This window comes from Rhodotorula paludigena (assembly GCF_050403205.1).
Source record: "Rhodotorula paludigena JCM10292 DNA, Rt_paludigena_JCM10292v1_ctg66, whole genome shotgun sequence".
Taxonomy (NCBI): domain Eukaryota; kingdom Fungi; phylum Basidiomycota; class Microbotryomycetes; order Sporidiobolales; family Sporidiobolaceae; genus Rhodotorula; species Rhodotorula paludigena.
In genome coordinates this window covers 44,129-69,876 of record NW_027481392.1, presented here as the reverse complement: position 1 = coordinate 69,876, position 25,748 = coordinate 44,129, and the positions used below count along the sequence as shown (strand labels likewise).

Genomic DNA, 25,748 nt, shown 5'->3' with positions numbered 1-25,748 from the left:
CTGATGCGGATGGAGGGAGTCGAGCGGGAGGCAAGCATGTCACGACTTGATTCGCCGCTACCTTTGGGGGCTTGGTAGCAGGTTGGAGCGGCAGTTGCGCAGCCGAGAATGAGGGAAAGAGATGGGTCGCGGGTCGACGGCTGGCGATCAGCTGTCGGGCGCGGTACGGAGACGGTTCGAACGCTCAGACATAGCTGCTTCCAGGCATGCACGAGCTCATGCTGCGCTGGGCCGTTGTTGAGATGCCCGTTCCGCTCAAGTTCCGCTGATAAGCCATCTTGAGGAACACGCTCGTACTACATCCTCGTGCGCCAGAAAGATGTGCGAGGAAAGGTGGGGAGTTCTACTGCTTTACGAAACCTTGAATGTGCGAGAGAGGGAGAGAGAGAGAATGACCAGTCCGCCGCCGCCGCTCCGACGTGTGCGCCACCGAGTCCTACCTACATCCTGAAGGCAACGATCGCGTGGACGACAAGCGAAACGGACGAGTCGCTCAGGACCAGACCTGCGTTGATGACGATGTCAGCCACGGAGCTTGCGAGGACTAGTGCGGAAGGACGCACATCGAGGAGGAGACGGTTCCGGTCCTTGAGAAGCTTGAGCTCCTTCTCGCCGTCCTCGTCCGAGCCGCCCTTTGCCCGGCCGAGAATGGTCGCGAGCTCGCGCTCGACAGCCTTGGCCATGTTGCCGGCGTCACCGCTGCGGAACGGACAGCGTCAGGAAAAGAACGGGCGCGAGCAACGGAAAGCGCGGGCAAAGTGCGACGCACCAGATGTATGCATAGCCCTTATCCTGCACGAGCGCCTTGCCGATGCGGTCGCCCTCCTCGCGGAGGAGCTGCTGGACGTAGACCTTGGGCTTGCCCTCCTCGCGACTGAGCGCCGTGTGCATGCGGAACTTGCCGTCGAGCTCGCGCGCGTACTCGTCCCACTCGGCCTTGTACAGGAAGTCCCACGTCGAGCGGCGGCACCCGTAGAAAAGGTCGATCGTGCCCCAGTCCTTGAGCGCGTCGGGCCCGTCCTTCTCCTTGGCCTTGCGCGCGAGCGCGACGCGGTCCTGGATGAAGCCGCGGAACGGCGCGACACCCGTGCCCGGGCCAATCATGACGATGGGGACCTTGGGCGAGGTCGGGAGGCGGAAGTTGGACCGGCGGACGTGGATCGGCGCGGCGTAGTGCACGCCCTTCTTGTACTTGCCGCGCGGGCCCTCGAGGTGGTAGACGGGCGCACCCTCCTCGCGCTCGGACGGACCCGTGCCGTTCGCCGCCTGCTTGAGGTTGAGAAGGTAGTTCGTGCCGACACCGAAGACGCGGTTCGCGCCTGGGACAGGGTCGTACTTGAGGACGACAGCCGTGACGTGGATCGAGTTCGGGTACAGCTTGGGCGACGACGAGATCGAGTAGTACCGGGGCTGAAGACGCGGGAGTGCGCCGATAATGCGGTCGACGGGAATGGACCACACGGTAGGTGTCGCGACGGGGGCGTCGCCGGCGGCGAGCATGAGGACTTCGGACAGACGAAGGCACTTCTCGCCGACCTGGTCGTGGAAGTAGGCCTTGTCCGAACCGAGACGCTCGAGCATGGCGCGAGCGTCATCGTTCGGGGCGTACTTGGCGAAGGCGCCCATGGTCTGGCGCGAAGCGGGAGCCGAGATGTCGAGGTAGTTGCGGAACATGGTCTCGTAGGTGGTCGGGATCGGGAAGGGGACCTTGGCAAGAGCCGGGTCGAGCGACTTGACCTCGATGGCCTGGTCGCGCTTGTCCGAAAGGCCGAGGACCGAGAGCATGCGCTCGACCTCGCGGTCGGGGTTGACGGGCCACACGCCGACGTGGTCGCCCGTCTGGTAACGGATGCCCGAGTCGGTAATGTCGAATTCGGCAAAGACGCAGTTGCGCTCGCCGTCCTCGAACAGCTCCTCGGCCTTGATGAGCGGCGCCGCGTACGGGTTCTTGGCGTCAAAGACACCGCGCGTGCCCGAGAGCGCGCGCGCCGAGAGCTCGCCGAGGTAGACCTTGGCCTGGTCGACCTCGGAGAGCTCGGTCACCTCGAAGTCGGCAACGTCGCCGCCGGCGCCCTCCTCCCAGCCCATCTCGGCCTGGAGCGCAGCAAACATGTCGTCCTTCCATGCGAGGTAGTCCTCCTCCATCGACTTGTCGTCGTCACCTTCGCCACGCGGGCCGATACGCTTGGCGCCGAGCTCGGTGAGGCGGTTGTCGACGTTGCGTGCCATGGCGTTGAAGTGCTCGTAGGTCGAGTTGCCAACTGCGAACGCAAGAATGAGCACGGGCCCGAGGCGTGAGAGCGGGAAAGGGCACGCACGACCAAAGACGACGTAGCGGAGGTTGCTCAGGTCGCCTCCGTTGCTGAACTGCGGGTCCTCCTTGAGGAACTCGAGAAGCTGGACGGCGTTGTCGGTCGGCTCGCCCTCACCGTAGGTGGCAAGGCTGAACACGACGAGGCAGTCTTCGGGGACGGTGTCGAGGTTGTCAAAGTCGTAGCTGCGTTCGGGAATGGTGAGTGAGCCTGCTTGTACGAGACAGGTTCACGAACCCGGACGCACTCTTCGGGGTCGCACACGAGAGACGAGAGGCCGAAGCGAGCCTTTGCCTCCTTGGCGATGCGGGTGCCATAGTCCTCGGCCGTACCCGTCTGCGAGCCGTAGAAGATGACGATCTTCTTGCCCTGTAGTAACAAGCGAGCGCGTCCCGTCAGCCTGTGCAGCTCTGCGGAGGCTTTGAGGCTTGCTCGGGAGATGAGAGTCGAGGTGGGGGCCGCGGCGAGGAAGCGGGCGGCAAACCGACAACCCGCGCCGAGCGCTGCAAAGCCCTTTTCTGGCTCGTGAGAGAGCACCAAGAAGGTACTGCACCGTTCCGGACACAGCCGCGCGCTGCGCTGCACGCGATCGACGCGTCGTGCGACGGCGTCGAGCGAAGACGACTGGCGAGAGCACACGCACGGTGAGGTTGAGGCCTGCGACGAAGTCCCTGCCGGTGTCTACTGCGCCGTTCGAGCCCGCCTGGGCGCCCTTGAGGCCCGCGCCCGCTGCGGGGAGGTCACCCGCCGATGCGGACGACGAGGCCTTGGGGCGGAGGAAGAGCCAGTAGCCGGCAAAGAGAGCGGCGAGGACGACTGCGATCTGGACGGTGCTCGTGGCCATCCTGGAGAGCAGTGCACGGCAAACAGAGGGACCCCGCGAACGGCGCGCAGAGGGCGGGAGAGCCGGGCCACAAAGTGCCGCTCGCGCGTCGGCTTCGACGCGGCGGCGGCGTCGGCGCCTTGCCTCGCTTCCGCCGCGCACCGCCTCCACTTCGCGCCTCGCAGCCGGCATCTACGGTCCCGCACCTATCGCTCCTTTTCTCGGGCGAGTCTGCCAGTTCTCCGACGCACACAACAGAAGAGAATGTCCAGGATCTGCTCAATGCGGGTTGCACTTCCGGACTACCGAGAATAGGAGGCTGCAGACGCAATGGAACCACAGTCAGCGCACTCAACCACAGGGCAAACAGGGCCGGGGACGGCGCGACGAGAGACCGGGAAGCGGACCTGTCTCCAGCGCCTGCTTCTTGTCTTCGTCGGCCTTGACCTTGAGCCGCTTCATCAGCTGCCGCAGAATCGGTGCCGCGCCGGGAACCTCGTCGCGCTCGATGCGCACGTCCATTTCTTGCCATGTCGACGTCGCCGTCACGTCGTCCCAGTGCTCGACGACGTAGTCGAGGAGGACCTCGCGCCACGCGTCGTACAGGACCGAGGCGTTGTCGAACAGCTCGCGGGCGGCGGCGTGATGCGTGATGTTCTGGCTGATGTACGTCAGGCAGACCTGCTGCAGGTGGTCCAGTTGGAGGAGGTGCGCGAGTCGGTAGACCGATTTCGGCGAGACCGGGCACCATGGAGTCGAGTGCGGCTCCTTTGTACAGTCCTGGCTGCCTTCCGACTTGTTGTGCCCAAGGAGCTCTTCTCGCAGGCATTCGTCGCGTGTATGCGCCGCGGACGGATCTTGCGGCCTGCACTTGGAGGTCAAGTCGCCAAATGCGATGCTGCCTGTCTCGAGCCAGCGGATTGTGGCAAAGTATGTCGTATAGGCGGTTGATGTGATGGTGATTTGGCGAAAGCTGTGCTCAGGAACCAGCTCGAGGGTGAACAGCGGACGAGGAAAGTTGTCGAGGAAGAGGTCGTCCAACTCGTCGTCTGAGTCGTGGTAGTCCTTTGACGGCTGCCCCTGCAGCTTGACATCCTGCTCAGGTGCAGCCGAGCGTCTCTGACGCTTCTTTGAGCTGGGCGTGACGGATTCGGCAAAATCGGAGGAAAGGAGGTCCTTGAGGTACGGCGACGAGAACGAGAGAAGATGGGCGGTAGTCCAGATCTCGGCGCCCTTGCTGCCGGCGTTCGGAAAGAACAGGCGGACATTGTGCGGAATGGGCGACCTGGTCATGTCTGCAGCACGCAGCCCGTCAGTGATGCCGCGCCAAAGACGCACAGTGCGCACTAAGTGATTGGTGACTGACCGGGCGTGCGGTCCTCAAGATCTGCGGCGAACGACAGAGGAACCGCCGACCTCTGCCTCATTTTGACAACCAGCGAGTAGCGGCGGTGTTTTGCAGCCACGAAACGGCCTTGCGAGTCCTCCTCTGCCCTCTCCAGCTCCTTCCTACCGACCGAGACCCAGAGTTCGGCGAGTGCGCCAACATCCGCCGACAGCACCTTTGAAAACAGCTGCTCCGCAACGAGTGTACAGCGATTGCCCTCGGTGGTCCAGTACAGTCGGACGTCTGCCGTAGCGTCTCGACAAGCCGACGGTCGGCGGCACTCAAGACCGACAATGCAGTCCTCGTCTGCATCATCAGCATCGGCATAGACGCTCAAGCGCCACTTGCCCGCCATGGGAGTGCTGATATCGAGCTCAGTGTCGATCTTGCGTTTGGTGAGGTCGAGGTTGTCAAGTTCGAAGGTCCAGAACCACTCGAAACCGCCGTCTTACGTCGACTTGAGCAGCTCTGGTCGCTTGCTCGACCGGCGGGACGGACCAACGCGCCCCGACGGGGCTGTCATGCGGGAGACGGGCGGCCGAGGACGGAGAGGCGATGAGGGAACGAGAGGAGCGCGAACGAGCCAGGCGAGTGTGCGTCGCCTAGAGCACGTCTAGGAGCGCTCTGTGAGCCGGTGAGGGTAACCAGCTGGTCTTGCAAGAGGCGGTGACAAGCAGAAGAAGCGAGTTCATCGACGCGGCTCGAGCGCCTCAAGCGACTCGTGCGAGTCTCAGCAGCGCGGGCGAGGCGCGCCCTATAGCTGAATGCAAAGCGATTTCAAAGTCCTACGTGCAACCGCGGAATGGAAACGATGCGGACACGCGACAACCGTCGAGCGAGAGCAACGGCGCTACCCGTTCTAACGTTCTATTGCGTGTCTGCCGCGGCACCCAGCGATGTCTCTGCTTCAGGCCATGCCTGAGCATCTACGTCAGCCGCAGATGGCCTCAATACCTCGTCGCTCCAGCCCAGCGCGCCCTCGACAACCCACTTGTTCCGCTCGCTCGCGTCCTCCCTCTCATCCCACTCCTCGACCTCGTCTTCTGCTGCCGCATGTCGCTCCGCCGAAGTTGGCACATCCCAACCCCACTGCCTCCTCCCGCCGTCGACACCGACCTCGACCCACGGCCCTCGAGGGACAAAGCCGCTCTGCGCCGCCTTGCGCAGGAAGCTGCGCACCGTCCGCCGGCCAGAGTGGAAGCCCGCGCAGATGTGTACTCTCGCGTCACGGTTGCGCGCGAGGAGCGACGAGAGGGACGAGAGGAGGAGGTCGTGCCCCTCGCTGTACCAGAGCGTGTCGGCGAGGAGGATGTGCGTGAAAGGCTGCGCAGAGCTGGTCGGAGAGGGGTGCAGGAGAGTCGAGAGGGACGCAGAGTCGCCCCAGGTGTGGCCTTGAGCGGAGACGCGGGAGCGAATGGCGGGCGAGTTGGGGAAGGCGAGCGGGATGTTCGTGCGGAGGTTCAAGATAATGCCAGGGTCGTCATAGTCGGACAGAACGACCTGTACCATATGAGACAGGGTTAGCAAATACACCGCACGCGGAAGGCTTTGCACGCAAAGACGGAACGCGCGGGCAAGGCGAACGTACCCTTTCCGCACCCATCCGTGCAGCAACGAGTCCTGGTATCCCCGCTCCAGCTCCGAGTTCGAGCACGCCTCCTCCCTCTACGACCAACCTCCGCTCCGTCAGCGCGTCAGCCATCCGCAGCGCCGCATTCCACACGTGATGCGCGAAGAGCGAGTTGACGGCCTGCGGCGGGAGGCGGACCGTGATGGACTCGATACCCGTCGAAGCCGGCGGCGTGTAGGTGTAGAGCTGGAGCGGATCACCGTGCGCCGGGACGTGGTGGTCATACAGCGCCTCGAGGGAATCGGCAAAGAACTCGAGAGCGTCGTCTGGAGAGGGTGACCGCTGTCGCACTGCGCTGGCCTGTGGTGCCGCCATTCTCACTCCGACTGTGCAGGAGGACCTGCTGAACAGAATAGACGCCTTCAGTAAGCTGTCGTTCGTCACGTCAAAGCTGTGTGGACGTTGACATGCCTCGAGGAAGCGGTCGAGATCACTGCAAGACGTGAACAGGCATCAGCTACTACCTGAAACCCTGTCAAACAGTCAATGTGGACGCACCACCGGCTCGAGCCGCTCAGAAGGAGCCTACGTTGCTTGACGAAGTCGACGAGGTGCGCGAACTGATGAAACCCAGAAAGTCGAGCACGGCAAGCGAAAGCGTTGAGCTAGTCGGGACGCTCTTCTAGGCACTGTGAGAGAGTGCCTCGCTGCTCGTTCGTGCACTCGAGTCGCTGCGAGGCGAGGTCAAGCTTACGGTGCAATGTCAACCAACGCTCGCTCCTCTTCCTCCTCTTGACTGCGCCCGAGCGATGTCCAGGTTGGACCTGAAGCCCTTGCACGGGCTCTACCGCACCCTCGACACCGTCGGCGGCGGCGACCTCCCGCACCCGCTCGTCCTCGTCGCCCAGATACACCGCAAACCCCCCTCTGCCCGCACGCCGTCCGAGCCGGGCCCGCTTGAGTGGATCGTCGCGCTCGGCTCGAGGAAGCCCGAGACGCGGCCGGCGCACGACGGGGACGCCGGGCCGGGCAAGAAGCGCAGGCGCAAGGCGGGGCAGTACGAAGAGGAGTGGTGGGAGGCGAGGTGCTGCGAGCGCGACATTGAGGAGCTCCTCGAGGTGCGTGCCGCGCGCATACGTAAGCTGAGCTCAGGCTGACCCGCACGCTGCACGTTGCAGATCAAGGAGTGCGCCATCGCGCCGCAAGCCATGATTTCCAAGATTCGCGAGCGCTGGCTTGAGGGTGCCCTCGCTGTCGACGGCTACAACGAGCACGAGAGTCCGCGTGGTGGGCTCGAGGTGCGTACCACGTGCTCTCGCGTAGAGGCGGGAAAACTGACCGGCCTTACTTTGCTCACAGCTCGTCATCACCATCACGCCTACGCTTCCGCTTCGCCTCGTCCTCGAACCATGCGACGACCCGCCGCTCTCGCTTGCTCCGCTTCTCGTCGAGGTACGTCCTTTGAGTGTGATTCAGGCGCTTCCGTGCTGACCCGCGCAACCGCAGACCATCCCCGCCTACCTCACCGCCTCGACCGACCGCGCCGCCGCGCTCTCGGCGCAGGCTGAACTCGCCGCGCTCCGCGCCGATAACGACAAGCTCTCGAAGCAGCTCGAGACGTACCGCGACGAGCGCAAGCGGCAGAGGCGCGTGCCGGGGCAGCTCAGGCAGAATTCGGGAGGCAGCAACGGCGGCGATGCGGGAGCGGAGGCGCCCGGGATGCCAAGGAGACGGAGCAGCCAGGAGCAGAGCCAGAGTCAGAGTCAGGGCCAGAGCCAGGGCGGGGGTAGCTCGGCGCAGGAACCGGAGGGGCTCATGAGCCCGCCGAAGCAGGTCGTCCCAGGCGGTGTGTTCCTCTGCCCTTTGCCTCTTTGCGTTCCTTTCGGCTGACGCTCTTGCTGTAGAAACTCGCCGTGGCAAGCTCAGGCCCGGAGACGCTGGTTACGCAGGCAGCTCGCGCCGCATCGGGCGCAATCTCGCCGACGACGGGTTCGACGAGGACCCTCCTTCCGACGACTAGCTTCTCGTTTCCTTCCCTCGGATCTCATCTCCCTTGCCGGACCCCAAGCAGTAACCTCGTGTCGTTGTGCCATAGTTCCATCCCTGCATGCAACCTTGCTCTTCGGACCGCGCAAAGAAGGACACGCAGCGAGATGCGGAATGCGTAAGAATACAGAATGCGCCGTTCCCCGTGCGCCATACAACCCCCTCCCGCCTATCCCGATCTAGTGCTTCGGCGCAAACATGGTCTGCAGCGTCCCCTGCCCCTCGTCTGCTGCCTCGCCCTCGGCCGCCTCGCCCGTCGGCAGTGGCCGCGGGTTGCTCGGGTCGAACTCGAGCGGCCCTTGCAGCCCGACGCGGTTCGCGGTCGCTTCGACGCGCTCGGCCGTCGTCATGTCGTGCGTCGGGTTGTAGCGGTCGACGAGCTCCTGCGAGAGAGGGTGGGAGCGCGAAAGCCTCAGTCGATTAGCGAAGCGTCCTTGAGCAGAGTCCAACCTGCGATCATCCGCAGGCCAGTGCGCTCGTGTCTGGCGTGCGACGCACCTTGTGCAACCTACGCGCCTTGAGGAAGAGCACGAGGTTCTCGACGTCGCGCTCGAATCGCCTCGCGTCGTCGCTACCCCGCTCGATCGCACGCCCGCTCTCGAAGAAGACACGCAGGTGCGCCGGGATGGAAGGTGAGCGGGCCGTGCGTGCGTGGATCGACTGGTGTAGGGATGGACGAGGTGGCGGTCAGCGGAGTGGAGCGGAGGAGGAGGAGTGGGTGAGACGCACGTTGGCGACGAACTGGCGCAGGGTCGAGCGGTACAGCTGCGGGAGCGTGGCCATCTTGACAAACGGCTTCTACCGAGCAGGCAGCGGACGGGAGAAGCAAGCAAGGATCGCGGCTGATGAGGACGAACAGGTTGCACCTCGACGAAGTGCTTCACACGAGCGGGGCGCTTACTTGGAAGCCCAGCGATACGCTGTGACTTTGTGTGTCCCGGCTGGTGCGCTTCACGGGCTGCGCCTGGCCTTTCCGCCTTTCGGTCGGCCTCATCGCTTCTCCAGCTCTCGCCGGATCTCCTCGCTCACACAGCGCCAGACGGGCGGTCAGTCACTCTCACTGCTATGTATTGCTGTCGAGTAGTCGCTGCAGCCGTCGCGCGCCCCGATCCGGCGGCTATCGAGCTACTCGGCCTCGCCTTCAAGCGCGACCGCATCCGGCGCAGCGGCACGACGCGCCGCACTTGCAGTCGCTCGGGCCCGAGCAGCCGCATGAGCCACTGTGAGGCCGTACGGGACTCGTCAGTGCTGCTCGGACTCGCTCGCGTGATCGGCGCAGCGCTGGAGGGAGGGTGAGGGACGTACCGCGCGGCAGCGACGAGCGCCGGGCGGGAGCAGTCGCACGAGGCGCAGCCGCATGCGCCCGGAGCGCACTGTTCGAGGGAGTGCGTGTCAGAGTGCGGGTCAGCGAAAGGACGCGGAGCGAGGCGAGGCGAAGAGGGGGCTCACGCAGCAGGAGGAGCGGGAGACGGTGCAGGAGCTGCGAGGTGTCGAGGGCAGGGAGGTGCGTCAGTCGCGCGCTGCTACTGCTGTGCGTGAACAAGGGAGGGCGGCGGACCAGGCCATGTTGTCTGTTTGAGGATGAGCTGCGAGGGTGAACGAGGTCAGCCAACAGGCTCGACGAAGATGTGGGCTCATTCGGCAGCTCACTGGGTGCTGGAGGTGCTTTGATCGATGCGAGTCTGTGTAGGAGGGCAAGAGGAGAAGTGGCGCCAGCGCCACTGATATACATGCCTCGACCTCGATAAATCGCGCACCCGCACAACCCGCGCGTCGCCACTCCGACCTCTCGAATATGCTCTTCTCGCAGAATACGCTCGTCCTTGAGACTCTTCCGAAATTGCTCGGCACGCTTCGGCTCCGAAACGTGCATCAATGTGCCGTTCCATGCGTCCGCTGCTCGCTTTGCTTCGCGCTCGTCAATCTTCGCAGTGTCTAACGCTCTTTGTGAAGGGTCATTTGTCTTTCGCTATGACTGCGCTCGGCTACGACGCTTATATATTTCGGCCAGCCTCGGCTGCAGGTGCAGAAATTGCGTCAGCAGGGAGGGCTCGGAGAGCGGTGCGGATACTTGCGTCGAGTTTGGTCTTCGGCTGTGGAGGAGGGCACGTGGTCAGCCGCTTGCACCCCCAGCGCACTCAAACGCGGCCAGAAGAGGGATTGCCAGGCGCACCTTGCGGTTTGTGAGCCCAAGTCGCTTCAGCTCCGCGTAGATGTCGCAGCCAATGCTCAGACGCGGGCCGTACTCGTCGATGCCGCGCTTCTCGCCCGACTTGGGCGAATGATAGACAACAGGCCAGTAGGTGAACGACACGGGACGATGGTTTTCCAGAGATGGAGCTGGATGGTCGATGAAAAGGCCGAGTGTCTCGACGTAATCGCTGAGGTAAACATGGCGGCAATTAAATGCCTTGGTGTACCTGCTTAGCGCTAAATGGATGAGTCTGGGTTCCGCAGCCTAGAAAGAGACAGTTGTCACCGGACGGACATGAGTAGTTGCGGCATGTGTATGTGAGCATGTCCGTCGCTATGTTCGAGCGGACGGCCATTGGTCCGCAGGTGGGAGTCATGCGTGTCTACAGGGAACCACTTGGCAGCATTGACGAGGTTGTGTCGCTGGAAATGTCAAGGTCAGAGGCGAGTCACGCCGTGAAAGAGCACGTGGCAAGCACCTTCACCTCAATGAGAACAAGCGCTATCTTCAGTCCCAGCTTGCACTCATTATTGCCGGCTGCCGGCTGCTCTATCAAGCTGAGACTGAAGTCAACATAGCCCTCTGGAGGACGGACAGAAATTTAGCATTGGCTCTGCGGCTTACACTCAAAACAGCCCAGCCTCTGGCAAACGCACCTTTCTTGCCGGCATATACCTCGCTGAAGATGGCAATCCTGAAGTAGGGCCGGTAGTCGGCGTGGATGAACGAGTTGTACGAGTCCAGGCTTGGATTCACAAAGTTGGCAATGAACGCGCCCCTGCAATGCACAGAATGCTCAGACATGAAACCGGCATGAAGAACGTCAGTTGAGGCCACACACCCAACGTCAGCCTCGTTATTGAGGATTCGGAAGACTTGGGGGATAGCATCGTGTTCCTCAGGTGCGAGCAAACTCAGCACCTAGGCGAAGTGACCGCTCTCCTCACGCTTCCGCACGTTAGCGGAATCAAAGAGCTGCAACTCAACGTTGGCGTACGCGTCGATCTTGTCGGTAGGTGCCTTTTGCCGCTTGTCACGATCCGTCGCCATGCGATTCATTGTAGGTTGACGTTTGACGGATGCAATGGCACAGCGCTCGGGGCGCACCGTCAGAATACGCATTGCTGAAGCGGTACTCGGCTGGGGGGCATGTGGGTGCAGAGACAAGAGAATGTCGGCAGACTGCAACACAAAAGGTCATCAGCAAGCCAGACACCAGGCTGTGAAGAGCGCGCGATCCCTTGTTCTTGGTCTGCCTCTTCACGGCGTCACGCCTGGCGTTGATCGGGCTGGCGGCCACCCTGCGCGGATTTTTGATACCCAAGGAGCGGAGGACGGAAGTGCGAGGGAGCGGGAAGAAGGGTAATGGCGAGTGCAGCATGCTCAAGCCACTCTCGGATGAGAGGGGCGCCCCAGGCTCTGACACACCACCTCGGCGGCTCTGCGGCAAGAAGCACTGCATGCCTGAAGCGAAGCAGGAAGCAGAGCGGAAGAGGCAATGTCGAGCATAACGACTGTTGCGGACATTCCCGCGAGAGGGTCGGACACAGCCCGGCTCTCCTGTACGTCAGACAGGAGAGGAGCTACTAAGGGGCGCAGCACAGGTCTTGCCCTCCGTCATGCAAAAAACCCGGCCTTGAGCAGATTGAGAAGGCCGACAAAGGACAGCGACACTGTCGGCTTCGACGACTATGCACGGGCAAAGATGAGCAAATCGAGCAGAAGCCACAAAACGCTGGCAGAACAGAGCGAGCCTGCGCGTCAGCGGACCCGTGCACGGTCCCCGAGAACGGACGACGACGGACGGCAGTGCTCGCCGTGACCGAAACGCCCCTTGTCCTTCTGTCACCGCTCGCCATGAGCGACTACGTGAGTGACAGCGACAGCAGCAGCGACGCACAGAGCATCCTAGAGATGCCGCTGCCGTACGACCCGGCCGACTACCCCGAGTACATCCTCCACCGGCCGACAGAGGAGGAGCTTGAGGCGATGGAGGCCGCGAGGGAGCCGGCTCTTTGCGATCCACTCAGGCGAGGCCTGACGTTAGCATGGAACGGTCCGAATCGCCACCCTGAAAGTCTGCCGCCGATCGACTACCCCCTAGCGACCACACCGGACCCTTCGCCGCACTCGCCTCGTCCGCTCGTCCAGCAACTGGTCGCACCCGACTCTCCGGCGAGCGGCGGACCAGGGTGGTCGCTTCGCCTTGTCGAAGCAGTCCAGGCGGGCGCCGAAAAGTGGTCGCAGGTCTGGCGTTGCAAGATCGTCGACGAGTCCGGCACGGTGCTCAGCGAGGGGGGATCCTCAAGCTGTATCAACAGTCGCTCTTCCCTCTCCCGAATCTCGAGGCATCTTCGCCTGAGTACGATGGATGGAACTGGTACCCGGCGAGCCACCTCGAGAAGCGTGAAGCGGAAGCATGCAGGTGCGTGCATCCTGTGGTCTGCCACCTTCCCCCTTCGTGCTCATGACCGCGTTCTCTGCTTCCTTAGTCTGCTCAAGGCTTACCAAGGACGCGAATTGCCGGTCTGCTACGGCTTCTATCGCTTCCGAGCTCCCTGCGGCGAAGAAGTCGTCGGCGTCGTTCTCGAAGACCTCCTGGACATCACCGAAACTCTGTACGACCTCGCGATTCGTGAGGACTACAAGAAGCGTTTCAACATGGCAACGCTCGATAAGCTGGTGCGCGGCACATCATGACATGAATTCTCGCAACTCTCACGCTCATCGCGCTTATTCATCCGCATCCCCAGATGACGGCTTGCTTCGACGTCCAGTACCGCCTGCAGAACCAAAAGATCCAGCGCACTGCCACGTCAGTGTCCAACATTCTTGTTCCCAGCCAGTCGTGGCCAGCAGACCCTCTTACGATCATCGTCGGGTTCAGCAAGTGCCGCCACGCGGACCTTGACCGAGAGACCTCCGAGCTCTTCGCTGCGCGCTATCACCTCCAGAAGCGCTACGTTCCGCTGCGGCCGTACTGGCCGCGCGAGCACGATCAGAGCTGCCTTTTGGCATTTTTCGGCCACCTCGTCACCGACTCGCCGGTCGGCGTAAAGGATTGGGAAGAGATGGAGAAGCGGCGCAAGAAGCTGCCATACATTGGGCCGGTGCACGGCTGGCGGCGCCGGGAGGAGTGGGAAGAGGAGGTGGAACAGTGGGAGCGCGAGCGGGCGCTGGTGCGCGAGGGTGAGAGGGCGGAGTCGACGTGATAGGTACATAGTATGCATGCGCAAAACCAACGGACGGCGAAGCTCGAGGTAGCAGAGGAGAGGCAGTGGCCAGGTCAGGACAGCGCGTGAGGACATGACGAGAGCAGCAAGCTGGAAGCGGAACTCAACACGGTCTCTCGTCGCGCATAGCAAAGCGATCATGCAGCCCGATGGCGCCCTCAGCTACCACCTCGCCCACACGTCGGGCGGCAGTACCCTGCCCATCGCCTCGGCGTGCATCCTCACCTCGTCAAGCTGGTCCTTCTCGACTCTCCTCGCGTCCGCCTCGCCGGCGATGACCCACCTCGTCACGTCCGCCTCGTCCCTCCCGCGCGGGTCAAACTTCTCGAGGCTGACCTCCTGCGCGCGGAAGTTGCGGAACACGGCGTGGCGCACGCGCGGGCTCGGGAACGCGAGATAGTCGCTCCGCTTCGGGTCGCGCACGGCGAGCGGCGAGAGGTACCACGAGCGCGAGCACAGGACGACGAGGTTGATGAAGCTGTCGGGCGAGGTCGAGTGCTCGGCGCTGGACGAAGTGAGGGGGACGTCCTCGAAGGCGCGGCAGGACCCGCCGAGGGAAGTGAAGGTCGAGAGGACGGTGGTGAGGATCGCAAGCGAGGAAAGGGAGGAGAGCGTTCCGGCAAAATTGAGGGCGAGAATGCCGGATGGGTGCATGAGCGAGGCGAGCTGGCTAAGGAAAGGCGCGGTGAAGAGCGAGGCGGGGACGGCGCCACCAGTGAACTGCGAGAGACGATCGTATCGGCAATCAGCGCAGCTATAAGGGACGATCCAGCACGCACCACGTCGTGCAGGATGTAGTCGAACAGCTGCAGGAGGACAAGTCAATCCGTGACCGGAGACGCCAACTGCGACTCAATGCAACGCACCTTTCCCTTCCCCTGCTGCTCTCCGACCCACTGAACCGCATCGACGAGAGCTACTTCGCCCGCCCTGACGTCGTTCACGCCGAAATAATTCCGAGCAAACTCGTAGACGACGGGGTCGATCTCGACGAGCGTGAGGTTGACGCCGTGCTGCGTCAGTGCACGCGCGCAGAGACCGGCTCCGAGGCCGCTGCGAGTGCTCTATCTTGTCAGCAACAGGGTGAGACGTCCTTAAGGGGTATGAAAGGCGCACATGACCAAGCCTTGCTCGGGCGACTGTCGCGGAAGGTCGGCGGGAGGGTCGACGAGGCGCACAAGCTCTTGCAGGATGAAGGTAGACTGTGGATCCGCCAGAGCAAGAATGAGCCCGGGCGGGCGAATTAGCGATAATGAAGGGAGCGGTATGTAACGCACATAGATGCTCTCCGCCCTCCTGACAACCTCCTTCTCGCTGACATCTCCCAGCCCGCTTCGTCTGGCAGCCTTCAGCTCCGATCTGCTCGGCCCAACCCAGAGTCCGCCCAGGAGCGAGTGGTCCGCCCGCAGATAGCGGAACGTCATCTCCCCTCCGCCCGCCTCTTCGCTTTCCCCGCCAGGCATGTTATACTCGCCCACCGTGACCCATCCCGTGACGCTCTTTCGAGCAGCGAGGATGCCGGGCGGAAGCGTGTGCGGCGAGGTCGGGCAGTGAGACGACATGAGCGCGACGCCGTGCGCGAGCGCAAGGACGGCGCTGAGGAGGGCGAGGCGTGCAGTGAGGGAGGTGAAGCGCGAGGTGAAGCGCGGCGGGGTGGACCGAGCACGCGGTAGGCGCGGGATGTAGGTACAAGGTGCAAAGAGGGCGGTTAGGGCGAGGAGGAGACCATGCGTTTGGAGCTGGCGAATCGAACTCGTGAGTTGGACCGCGTTCATCGACAGAGATGGCGATGACGCACGATGAAGCATTCCGGAAAGACTGGAAGCAGGCTGCTGCAGAAGCTTCGTATGGGGGGGAGGAGCGAGATGAAGTAGGCGAGCGGCAGGAAGAAGCGTGGAAAGAAAGCCTGGCACTGGTTGCGAGCGAAAGCATCAGAACGGCGCCTCTGCTGGAGGACATCGCCATATAGCGCACCTCCTTGCACGACAAGCTATTCCGGAGCCAGATCCAGGTGAAGAGCGTCGGAACACCGTCGACGAGCAGCCGACCGACGAGAATCCCGATCGACGGAGCGAGCTGGATCAGCCATTCGCCCCTCTCGCGCACGATGCCCTCCGTCACGATCTTCCACACTCCCACGGCGAGCCAGCAGACGCGCCAATCGAGCGGCATCGCCGGCGTCCATCCCCTTACCACGACGTCCAGGACGAGGCCCGAGAGCACGACAGCATAGGTCCGGCCAAGGACGTCAGGCGCGTGCAAAGGCGCACTGCTGAAGAGTGGGATGAGCGAGTCGGTGGCCGCCCTGCCGAACCAGAAGGGCGCCGTCGAGACGAGGACGGCGATGAGGCGGACGAGGGAAGAGGGTCGGGCGGGAGACGGCGGTCGAGGCTGCTTCTGTGGCTGGGCGGGTCTCCGAGCCATCTCGTCGCCCTCTCCGCCTTCAAACAGGGGACCAGGAGCTAGTCTGGCGAGGCGAGGACGGGTCGAGGTTGAAGGAGGCGATGCAGCAAGCTGCGTCTCGCACTCGCAGCTCGAGCGAGTCCCGGTCAAGTCTGTGTAGCGCTTTGCGGCACCTTCCTTTCCCCGCTCACTCAGCTCACGCGCCCTCTCGGCGGAGGGACGGGGGTCGGCAAGAGCAGCGAGTCGCGGCGACGCCAAATCGAGCGTTCCCCTCTGTCCACTCGACCCTGCAGGCGCAGGCAGCAGACTGAGGAGATGCTGGCAGCACGAGCACGTCTGGCGCAGACTCGGCCAGTCTCGCTCGCTTCGTCGTGGGCGCGCTCGTTCTCCCTCTCCGCTCCGCTCGCCGCTCCGCCGCCCGTCATCGGCTCGGGCCCGGCGTACCCGCGCCACCTCCTGATCCACGCGAATCAGCCTGCGACGAGCTGGCCGTCGCATCTCGAGGCCGTTTCGCCGCTCTACCGCCAGCTGGGCAAGCGCTTCGCCGCACACCCGGGTCTCGCCAAACTTGGGTTCTCGTTCACCGATGCGGGCAGCGAACCGGTAGAGGAGCAGTGGGACGTCACACGGAGCAAGTTTGATGAGCCGCGAGAGGGAGGACGCGAAGAGTGCGTTCGATCTTCTCTTCCGCGCAGCCTTCGCAAGGAGCTTCTGAGGCCTGCTTGGCGTGATACGAGTCACGAGTGTGCACACGATATGAGCTGACGACGAATGATGCGCACAGACGGTATTCGGCGACAGTATATCCCGACTTCTTGCACATCCCCGACTTCTCGCTCTCCTCCCTCGCCTCTTTCGAAGAGCTCTACCTTTCCCTTCCACCATCTGCACCTGCATCAGTCTCCTCATCCTCGACGGAGCCCTCCTCCGCGCCAGTCCGCACACACATCTTCGTCTGCACGCACGGCAGCCGCGACTGTCGCTGCGGCGACCTCGGCGAGCCGCTCTACCAAGCCTTGCTGCGCGAGGTCAGGCGGCGCAAGCTCGGCGGCGAGCTGAGGGACGGGCAGGACGGCGTGCGAATTGCGAGGGTCGCGCATATCGGCGGCCACAAGTGGGCGGGCAACGCACTCGTCTACAAGGATGACGGCAAGGGCTGCGATTGGTGCGCTCGACTATCCTATGGTGCTCTTTCCACGGCAGAGGTCCAGAAATGGACGAGCTCATGGTGTGAGCGCTCGCAGGTACGGCCTTCTGCGCGCTGAAGATGCGCCCAAACTTCTCGACTACGCGACCTCCGCCTCCTCTGTCCCGTGGTACTCGCGCTGGCGCGGCCGCATCAACCTCTCACCGGACGAAGTACGCGCCGAGTACGCTGCGCGACCGGCAGCAAAGGCGGAGGAGAAGTCGGACGAGCCGCGAGGAGAGTTGGGCGAGCGGGTCGAGCTGGTCTTTGTCACGCACGAGGGGGAGGAGCGGAGGGTGAGCGGGTACGAAGGAGAGAGCGTGATGGTGCGTTTCTATCTACTCACTTCTCTGCATTTGTAGCCGCATCTCGTCGTCAAAACGTCGACATGTTGCGTACTTGGAAGCACCGCTCACACTCGTGTCCTCATCGTACAGGAGATTGCTCGGCGACACGACCTTCCCAGTATCCTTGCTACCTGTGGCGGGCACTGCGAGTGCGCAACGTGCCATGTGCACGTCCCGCCCATCTCGCCCTCTGCATCGTCTTCGTCAGATCTCGACTCGTCTGCGCGCAAACCCACGCCGGTACCGCAGCTTGCGCCGCTGCCCGAAGTGACGGACGAGGAGGACGAGCAGCTCGAGTTTGCGATCGGTGCCGACGATGACTCGCGGTGCGTCTTTCGTCTCTTTCGCGCTTCGGAAGGCTTGCGATGGGACTGACCTGTGTCGCGTCTTCTGCTTGCGACCTTCGCAGGCTGGCATGCCAGTTGCCTGTCACCAAAGAGCTTGCCGAGTGGGTTGCGCAAGGCGGACGGATAAAGCTTCCGCGATACTAGAAGCTCTTCGACCAACAGCGTAGACGCATTTGAGCAATTTTGACACAATGCACTAAGAGAATCCAGTCGACTGGTTCATCGCAGTCCCTTCTTTTCAATGCTATTCCCTTCGGCGCACGTAGACCGGACGCAAGCGCGACTGGCGTTGTCAAAAGTCAGTCATGGTCAAAAGACAATGAAGAAAAGACCGACATCAATAGGCTGCGGACTGAGCGAAAGCTGAGAGGAATTAAGTTAGTCAATTTGCCCTGCAAGCGAGCGGGAGGCCAGGGTTGCGGCTCACAGAAGGCTTCGTCAACCCGAGGGACTCGAGTGCACTGAAGACATCGAACGGAATGCTAAGCCGGGGCCCATGTTCGTTTGCAGTGCGCGTCTTCGTCTGATGCAGTGTGATGGGCCAGCAACCGAAGTGGATGGGCTCGCGAGCCCTTTCGGGAGGAGGACCGATCCAGAACCCCAGCGTCTCGACGTAGTCACTGAAGATGATGCGAGGACAGTCGAGTGCTCTGCAGTACCTGGGAGGCGCGATTGAGCTGAGGAACTCTCGTATGCGGCGTCGGGCTCACTTGAGAAGCTGCGGCATATGAATGTAGGAGTGTCCGTCAGACGGAATCAGGGAGCGACCCTTCTTGTAAAGATCCGTTTTGCCCACGGCGGACGGCAGCCATTCTGCATGATTGACGAGATGGTGACGCTGAAGAGGCCATCCTCAACACCCAGACCTGCGCAGATCATGGAACAGATGACGGGAGGCACGCCTTGACCTCGATGAGCACGAGCGCAATCTTGAGCTTGCTCAGGTTGCGACGCTCTGTGCGGTCTGGTGGCTTCCCCACAAGCGAGAGGCTGAAGTTGACGTACCCCTCTGGGAGTGAGCACAGGAGACAAGGTCAGAAAGCGGGTCATAAAGGCCAAAGTGGAATGAAAGCCTGCAAGACTCATCTGCCTTGCCCGCATATACCTCGCTGAAGAAGGCCACCTCAAGAATGCCCCTCATTTCCTCGCGAATGAAGGCATTGTAGGTTTCAAGGCACGGGTTGATGTTGTTTGCAATGAAAGCCCCGCTGCAACAGTGCCGAGAGGTCCGTCAATGAAGTTTTTGATCTGGCAATTGCTGCGGCGCACCCTACATCCGCCTCATTGTTGAGAATGCGGAAAACTTGCGGGAACGTGTCCTGCTCGAGAGAAGAATAGGCCCGAACGGCGCGGGCAAAGTTACTGCTGGCCTTCCCCGTGCGAATAGTCGAGGTCTCAAGTAGCCGCAGAGGAGGTCCTCGGGAGGTGCCGGCCTGCAGCGCCGCCTTCTCCGTCTTGCCCTGCTTTGTTGCCGCTTTATTCGGCGTCGGCGTCCTGACAGTCGTGGCTAGAGCGCACTTTTGAGGCGCAACCAGCAAGATCTGCATTGGCGTTGACTTCAGGATCTCGGGAAGCTTGTCGGTGAGGCTGAGCACGCGGCTCGAGTCCTGCGGTTCCAAACACGCAATTGGTTGGGCACTTGCTGGTGAATGCGGGCGCGCGGCGTGCCGGCTTGTCCTTTTCGCGCACTGTCTCGCGAGCAGTGCTCTGCCTTGTGGTACGTCGCGGGCGATGGTACTGACCCAGCGAGCTCAAAACAAAGCGACGTGGTGTGGGAGTGTATGGCGACTCGATAGCCGGCGCTGAGTGTGGACGATCGTCTGAGCTGCTGCCACCTTCGTCGGCCTCAGCCGCATTGTTGCCCGTATGCGTCCTTGCACGAGTCCGAGGCAAGAACCGCAGCATGCCGTGGCAAGCAGGAATGAAGGTCAAAGCAAAACGCGAGGAGCAAGCTCGGAGCGAGCTTCGCCGTCCCGAAGCGGAGGCCGCAAGCGACGGGGAGCGGTCCTGCGGCACTATCTCCTGTCCGTGATTTGTGAGGTGCGTGCGAGGAAAGGCCGGGAAGGACGAGCAATCGATGTGTTTCAGCTTGAGAAGGCCGATGGCACGAAGGGGCGTAGGACAGCTAGAAGGGCTTATGCGATCGCAAAGGCAGTACACAACAGCAGTGCAAAGGGCAGCAGTGGACGCCGGTGACGCCACCCGCGCACGGGCCTCGAGCCCCAACGGACGGACATGAGGAGCCTCGTGCTCGCCGTGACCGAAGACTGCCCTCGCTTGCCTTCAGTCCGACAGCATGAGCGACCTCGTGTGGAGTGACAAACAGCCCAGTGCACCTCTGCCATACGACCCGGCCGACTATCCCGAGTACATCCTTCACCGGCCAACGGAGGATGAGCTCGAAGCGATGGAGGACGCGAGGGAGCCAGCCCTTAGCGACCCTCTCAAGCGCGGATGTGTACTCGCCTGGAATGGCCCAAATCGTCATCGGGAGAGTCTGCCGCCTAACGACTACCCGCCTGCCGCGACAACCGACCCTTCGCCGCATTCGCCTCGTCCGCTCGTCGAGCGACTGATCGCACCTGACTCTCCGGCGCACGGCGGACAAGGATGGTCACTACGTCTCGTCGAAGTAGTGCAGACGGGCGCCGAAAAGTGGTCGCAGGTCTGGCGCTGCAGCGTCGTCGATGGATCCGGCGAGGTGCTGGACGGAACGATCGCTCTCAAACTGTACCAGCAGTCGCTCTTCCCGCTCCCAGAGCCAGCAAAATCCTTTCCGCACTGCGACAACTGGAACTGGTACCCGGCAAGCCACCTCGAGTCGCGCGAGGCAGAAGCCTACAGGTGCACAAGCTTGCATTCTTCGCATATCTGCCGTTCATGCTGATGCAGCCAACCACAGCCTGCTACAAATCTACCAAGGTCGCGACATTCCGCTCTGCTACGGCTTCTACCGATTCCAAGTTCCGTGTCGAGAAGACGTGGTGGGCGTCGTTCTTGAGGATCTACTCGACACGACCGAGACCCTCGCAGAGCTAGTCGTACGCGAAGACTATCACAAGCGCTTTGACATGGACAAGATCGATGCGTTGGTGGATTGTTCGGCGCGCACCTCTTGCTTTTTGCGATGCTGATCCGCTTCCGTCTGCAGGTCACACCGACTCGCCCATCCTCTTCCGTCACTGGCGCAAGATGGAGAAGAAGCGCAAGAAGCTGCCATACCTCCGCCTCGACGAGATTTAGCTCATAGCTGTCCAAGGTGCAACCGAGAATGTGACTCATGCAGCGGCCCGAGGAAAAGCGGAAGAGGCGTGTCAGAAGATTGCACGGCGCGCGCTATGTACAAGCAAGTCCCTCCGGGCCAGACAGGCAGACTCGGACATATGGCACTTATGAAAGAGAGTAAGCTGGAGCACGAGAACAATCTGGAAGCTCGGCACAAATCAGCGCCCGGTCTCAGGAGCCGCCAGCGGAGTCGGGAATAGCGAGCGCACACGATAGCGATCGACCTAGTCGCCCTTGGCCATGATCTCCCTGCACAGACGCATCGCTCATCAGCTCATCTGGCAAGCGCAGCCTGCCGCGGCACGCGACGACGCTACTGGGTTGCACGGAAGGCAGGGCAACGCACTTGAGTTTCTCCTCCTCCATCTCCTGCTCGTGGCTCCCATGAGCGACGTGCATGCTCGTGTGATGCTCCGAGTCGCCCTGCTGGTGTCCGAGTCCGTCGTTCATGTCGCGCTTCAAGCCGCCCGAGCCGCTGTCGCCCGCGAAGGGCGAGCCTTCGTCCGTCTCGAACGCGAGGGGCTGCGGCGGGTCGCCTGGTGGGTCAGCGTGGTCCTCCGAAGCCACGAAAGTAGACCGAGCGCACGTCGACGTTACCCGTCGGGACGACACGAGCGCGCTGGCTCGCGCCGGCGTCGAGGTGGGGAAGGTGCTGGGGCTCGTCGGACCTGCATCGCAGCGGTCAGCGCAAGGCAGTGTAGGCTCGAACCAGCAGCTGTAGGGCCTCACATGGTGCTCGTGAAGCTCGCAGAGGTGTCGGAGAGGCGAGAGAGGCGAGGTCAGGTGGCCGCGGGAGGCGATGAGCGCATTGCCGACTCGACTGGCTCGCACAGCTACGACGACGGCGACCCCCGCCTCGCCGGGCTGTAGCGCGTCTCCTCCTGCCCGCTGACCTCATCCGCACTCCGATCTTCGCTGCCACTCCTGCGGCGCTGCATCCGCCGAGTCCCCGCGTCCTCGTCCTCACTCCCGCTCCTCCCCTCTCCGCTGCTGTAGCTCCACTCGCTCCCACTCCCGCCCCTCCTCCCCCGTCCGCTCCTCCCAAGCTCCATCCGCTCCTCATCCTCTCCCTCGCTGTCCGAGTCTGCCGCACCCGTGTACCGCTCTCGGTCCGACATGCCCCCGCGCCGCTTCGCTCGCCCGAGCGATGACACCTGGTCGTAGTCTCCTCCGCCTCCGCCAGCGTGCTTCTTGAGCGCGCGCCAGGTGAAAAGGACGTTCAGGCCCTGCAGAACGAGCGAGAGACCGAGGATCTGGTCGGCGGGAAGAGTCAGCATGCGAGAGCGGTGGATGCGGGGGAGACTGGGAAGCGCACGACGGCCACGACGTAAGGCATGACGCTCCCGGCGCACGCCGACCAACCCGATGTGAGGGTGTTGCTACGGCAGTGGGAAGGGTAAGCGACTTTCACGAGCACGAGGACGAAACGCCGAGACGAACCAGATGTCGACACCTCGGCCCGTTCCGCCCCAAAACCACAGCACACCGCAAGCGAGGCCGAAAGCCTGCGGCGCGCTCAGCAGTCCGTCAGAAAGGGGGGACTGAGCCGGAATCTGGGGGTGGGCACGCACCAGGACAGTCCAGGGCAAGCCGTCGAGCCACTTCCCCGGCAAGCACCGCGTGCAGCCCGAGCGAAACGACACGAGGAACGTCCAGACAGACAGAACGAGAGTGAACCAGGTGAAAATGGCGACGTAGGGCGCTAGTGAGAGCCAGGAGGAGCGGATGCCGGGCCTGCGCAGCCGAGAAGTCAGCGCCGTTCGAGCGAGACCGAGAGAGTGCACGCACGTCAGGCCGCCAGCAATGACGGCGAGGAGGGCCGCGTTTACGCCCTACATTGTCGAGCGAGGATGAGGCGTTGGTCCCTCGTCGACGTGAGAGGGGACCCGCACCTGGAGGATGTGAGCCCACGGGATGCGGCCCGCAGCAAGTAGGCACGGACACATGACAGAGTAGGTGGACAGCAAAGGCTGAAGACTGAATGGAGGAACGGGCTCAGTAGAACGCGCGAGACAGCAGCGTCCCTCCCGCCGTTCGCCCGCGGAAGGCGCGGAGAGGAGAGCAGACAGTCACGAAAAGAGGCTCGAGCGAAGGCACAGGAGCGAAGTGAGGGTTACGACAACACAAGAGACGGGGTTGTACAGCGAAAGGAACAGGAACGTAGACACTTAGAGCGAGGCGCGACCGAGGAGGATCTTGAGGTCGAGGAGGACCTGCAGTGAGGGATCGTTAGCGGGCCCGATCCCGTTCCATCTCGCGGAGGCTCAGTCTTCTGCTGTGCAGTAGACTGCCGTCCCACGAGAGCGAGGACAGCAGGGACGCACGTGCCGCAGCGCCCTCGTCCAGCTCTCGTCGCTGCCGAATTGCAGCTTGATAGACACGTCGCCTATGCGGTCCTTAACGACGCTGCGCATGATCAGAGCCGCGTCAGCTACAGCCTGACAAGACTCCGAGCATCTCAGGTCCGCCCCAAGCGAGGCGCGACCTGCGATCCGCAAGCCAGCAAGCCGCAGCAGGACAGCGCGACTCACGCGTGCGGCAGCCGGACGCGCCGGTCGCGGCTCGTGACCCACTCGCTGAGCTGGCGGAGGCACTCGAGGAAGGCGACCATGGCCTGGTCGAAGCGGCGGTTCTGGAGCAGACGCGTGACAGCAAAGTCGCCCGAGCCGTACCTGTCGTGTCGAAGGGAGGGGGCAGCAGTTGTCAGGCTCTAGACATTCTGGGCGCATGCGTTGCACGGTTCGCAGACGAGATTTGCAACACATCGCTGCAAGATATCAAGGCTGACAACACGCACAATTCGAGCACCGCCACGACCTCGCCCTTCTCGCCGAGCTTCTCGATGCGCGAGAAGCTTCCACACGGCACGAGGCGGTGGCCTTGGAACGTAAAGCCGAACTTGCGCGCGATTGTGTGAAGGAGGAGGGTCGTGTGACCCCAGGCGGCGTTGATCTCGGGCCATTCGACCTGTGGGAGCGGGTCAAACAGGTTCGTCACTTTTCGCGTCAAGGGAAGAGGTGGAAAGACGTACAGAGACGCCTGGAAGACGGCCGAGGCGGAGACCGTTGATCGTGCCGAAGCCTGCTTCCTGGCCGATGCAGAATGCATCGTCTGCGGAGCTCTTCGTTAGCACGGCTCAAGGCGCGGAGGACACGCGGTATTGCAGTGAAGCAGCCCGAGCGAGTCCGCGTATTCGAACCTGAGCTTACTGTAGACATTTGTCCGCTGCAGCTTGTCGAGCTCGCGCTGCCCCGCCGCCAGTCGCGTCTGCAGCGCATTCTCGCGGTCCTGCAGCTCGTCGCGCTCGAGGACGTAGAGCGAGTGCTGCCGCCAGAATCTGCGGATGGCTGAAGGTTAGTGACGGTGCGAAGCGCTCGAGCGTACGGATGCGTGTGAAGGCGCCGCGAGGGCAGCTCTCGGCGCAACCGTTGCTTGAAGAGCCTGCACTCACTCGGCTTCCTCCCTCGCAAGCTCGGCCTCTTCGGCGTCGAGCGCAGCTTTATCGTCTGCGAGCGCCGCCTTTTGCGCCTCGACCGCCTTGAGTTCGCTGATTGCGTGCGACTCGGCTTTGCGGAGCTGTGTGGGTACGCGAAGGTCAGAACATCACGATCAACGATCTTCAGGAGCAGTGGCGAGCCGTTGCAGCTTGCGCTAGGGCATGCCGCGGACGGATGCGCTGACGCACCTTGGCAATGTCCTTCTCGAGCGCGACCCGGAGGTCGACGTCCTCACCCCCCGCAGCCTTCTTCGCCTCGTCCCTCCTTCTCAGCACGTCCTTCTCGAAGCCGAGCAGGCGGTCGCGCTCCTTCTTGCCCTCGTCGAGTTCGTGCGCCATGAGCGAGAGGAGGACCTCCATGCACTCGGTGCACAGCGGGTGGTCGACGCTCGACGTCGCCGAGAGCAGGCTGTACAGCGCATTGAGCTGCGAGAGGTGCGGTGTCAGGTGCGGCGGGGCGGCGGCGTTGGTCGAGGGTGCGCCGGTCGAAGCAGGGGACGAAGTGGGGTCAGCGGCGCTGCCTGGACTGCCGAGCGCAGGCGGCGGGCGCAGGACCGAGTCAGTGAGGACGACGAACGACTCTGTCGGACCCAGCGAGCGCGGGAGAGTCGGCGGATGCGCGGCGTGCGCGGAAGCCAGGGACGAGGGAGGGACGACGACGCGCTGCGGCTGGGCGCCTCCCTGGCCCGCCTGCTGCTGCTGCTGCTGCTGCTGCCTCGTAGCGACTCGGTAGAGCGGCTGCAGCCCAGGCGGGACCCTGCTCGTGCGCGCCGTGCCCGTGCCGGCTGCTCCAGCCCGCGCGAAAGCCGCCGCGGCGGTCGCCCCTCCCGCGCCCGCCGAGTGTGCGGCTGGGTGGGGGATGCGCTCCGAGGCCGAGAGGAGGTCGTAGGCGGACGGCGAGAGCGCTGCGAGGCTGTCGTCGATGCTGGGCGCGGTGGTGGTGCCCCCGCCCGACGCGGCGGCAGCGCGGGGACGCGCGAGCGAGGCGGGAGAGGGCGCAGCGAGGGACGAGGGCGCGAGGGGCTGCCTGCACCGCTGGCACGACGCACTCGGCATCGCGAATCGCCAGAGATGGGGAGGTGGAGGGGAGCAAGTGTAGGGCAAATGTAATGGGGAATA

At 63.1% G+C, this 25,748-nt stretch overlaps 11 protein-coding genes across 11 annotated transcripts; 4 read left to right on the top strand and 7 right to left on the bottom strand.

Annotated features, from left to right (window-relative positions):
• Positions 1 to 493: 493 nt before the first annotated feature.
• Positions 494 to 3,156, bottom strand: NCP1 (NADPH--hemoprotein reductase; the record flags this gene model as incomplete). Its single annotated transcript, XM_076652147.1, has 6 exons — positions 494 to 505; positions 564 to 699; positions 770 to 2,261; positions 2,319 to 2,497; positions 2,560 to 2,681; positions 2,956 to 3,156. The coding sequence occupies 6 exons, from the start codon at positions 3,154 to 3,156 to the stop codon at positions 494 to 496; spliced, it is 2,142 nt and encodes a 713-aa protein (XP_076502318.1).
• A 281-nt stretch (positions 3,157 to 3,437) lies between these two features.
• On the bottom strand, positions 3,438 to 4,562 carry JCM10292_003447 (uncharacterized protein; the record flags this gene model as incomplete). The annotated part of the gene is made up of 3 exons (XM_076652146.1): positions 3,438 to 3,454; positions 3,543 to 4,430; positions 4,502 to 4,562. The coding sequence occupies 3 exons, from the start codon at positions 4,560 to 4,562 to the stop codon at positions 3,438 to 3,440; spliced, it is 966 nt and encodes a 321-aa protein (XP_076502317.1).
• An 827-nt stretch (positions 4,563 to 5,389) lies between these two features.
• On the bottom strand, positions 5,390 to 6,467 carry JCM10292_003446 (uncharacterized protein; the record flags this gene model as incomplete). Its single annotated transcript, XM_076652145.1, has 2 exons — positions 5,390 to 6,022; positions 6,111 to 6,467. The coding sequence occupies 2 exons, from the start codon at positions 6,465 to 6,467 to the stop codon at positions 5,390 to 5,392; spliced, it is 990 nt and encodes a 329-aa protein (XP_076502316.1).
• A 434-nt stretch (positions 6,468 to 6,901) lies between these two features.
• Positions 6,902 to 8,112, top strand: JCM10292_003445 (uncharacterized protein; the record flags this gene model as incomplete). The annotated part of the gene is made up of 5 exons (XM_076652144.1): positions 6,902 to 7,210; positions 7,271 to 7,390; positions 7,452 to 7,544; positions 7,599 to 7,938; positions 7,997 to 8,112. The coding sequence occupies 5 exons, from the start codon at positions 6,902 to 6,904 to the stop codon at positions 8,110 to 8,112; spliced, it is 978 nt and encodes a 325-aa protein (XP_076502315.1).
• Positions 8,113 to 8,317: 205 nt separating this feature from the next.
• On the bottom strand, positions 8,318 to 8,921 carry FMC1 (Fmc1p; the record flags this gene model as incomplete). The annotated part of the gene is made up of 3 exons (XM_076652143.1): positions 8,318 to 8,521; positions 8,637 to 8,798; positions 8,868 to 8,921. 3 exons carry the CDS (start codon positions 8,919 to 8,921, stop codon positions 8,318 to 8,320), a joined length of 420 nt encoding a protein of 139 aa, XP_076502314.1.
• Positions 8,922 to 12,189: 3,268 nt separating this feature from the next.
• On the top strand, positions 12,190 to 13,544 carry JCM10292_003443 (uncharacterized protein; the record flags this gene model as incomplete). The annotated part of the gene is made up of 4 exons (XM_076652142.1): positions 12,190 to 12,579; positions 12,654 to 12,757; positions 12,825 to 13,014; positions 13,086 to 13,544. The coding sequence occupies 4 exons, from the start codon at positions 12,190 to 12,192 to the stop codon at positions 13,542 to 13,544; spliced, it is 1,143 nt and encodes a 380-aa protein (XP_076502313.1).
• Positions 13,545 to 13,727: 183 nt separating this feature from the next.
• JCM10292_003442 (spermidine synthase) lies at positions 13,728 to 15,989 on the bottom strand (the record flags this gene model as incomplete). Its single annotated transcript, XM_076652141.1, has 7 exons — positions 13,728 to 14,285; positions 14,345 to 14,371; positions 14,432 to 14,618; positions 14,682 to 14,767; positions 14,843 to 15,304; positions 15,364 to 15,477; positions 15,540 to 15,989. 7 exons carry the CDS (start codon positions 15,987 to 15,989, stop codon positions 13,728 to 13,730), a joined length of 1,884 nt encoding a protein of 627 aa, XP_076502312.1.
• A 294-nt stretch (positions 15,990 to 16,283) lies between these two features.
• On the top strand, positions 16,284 to 17,992 carry JCM10292_003441 (uncharacterized protein; the record flags this gene model as incomplete). The annotated part of the gene is made up of 5 exons (XM_076652140.1): positions 16,284 to 16,636; positions 16,753 to 17,133; positions 17,213 to 17,480; positions 17,592 to 17,827; positions 17,911 to 17,992. The coding sequence occupies 5 exons, from the start codon at positions 16,284 to 16,286 to the stop codon at positions 17,990 to 17,992; spliced, it is 1,320 nt and encodes a 439-aa protein (XP_076502311.1).
• A 2,152-nt stretch (positions 17,993 to 20,144) lies between these two features.
• Positions 20,145 to 21,091, top strand: JCM10292_003440 (uncharacterized protein; the record flags this gene model as incomplete). The annotated part of the gene is made up of 3 exons (XM_076652139.1): positions 20,145 to 20,692; positions 20,751 to 20,947; positions 21,000 to 21,091. The coding sequence occupies 3 exons, from the start codon at positions 20,145 to 20,147 to the stop codon at positions 21,089 to 21,091; spliced, it is 837 nt and encodes a 278-aa protein (XP_076502310.1).
• A 266-nt stretch (positions 21,092 to 21,357) lies between these two features.
• On the bottom strand, positions 21,358 to 23,079 carry JCM10292_003439 (uncharacterized protein; the record flags this gene model as incomplete). The annotated part of the gene is made up of 9 exons (XM_076652138.1): positions 21,358 to 21,382; positions 21,438 to 21,655; positions 21,720 to 21,801; positions 21,983 to 22,386; positions 22,449 to 22,512; positions 22,574 to 22,638; positions 22,705 to 22,867; positions 22,922 to 22,965; positions 23,026 to 23,079. The coding sequence occupies 9 exons, from the start codon at positions 23,077 to 23,079 to the stop codon at positions 21,358 to 21,360; spliced, it is 1,119 nt and encodes a 372-aa protein (XP_076502309.1).
• Positions 23,080 to 23,301: 222 nt separating this feature from the next.
• Positions 23,302 to 25,685, bottom strand: VPS30 (beclin 1; the record flags this gene model as incomplete). The annotated part of the gene is made up of 8 exons (XM_076652137.1): positions 23,302 to 23,346; positions 23,458 to 23,539; positions 23,665 to 23,805; positions 23,931 to 24,100; positions 24,165 to 24,244; positions 24,343 to 24,470; positions 24,585 to 24,709; positions 24,819 to 25,685. The coding sequence occupies 8 exons, from the start codon at positions 25,683 to 25,685 to the stop codon at positions 23,302 to 23,304; spliced, it is 1,638 nt and encodes a 545-aa protein (XP_076502308.1).
• Positions 25,686 to 25,748: the final 63 nt, after the last annotated feature.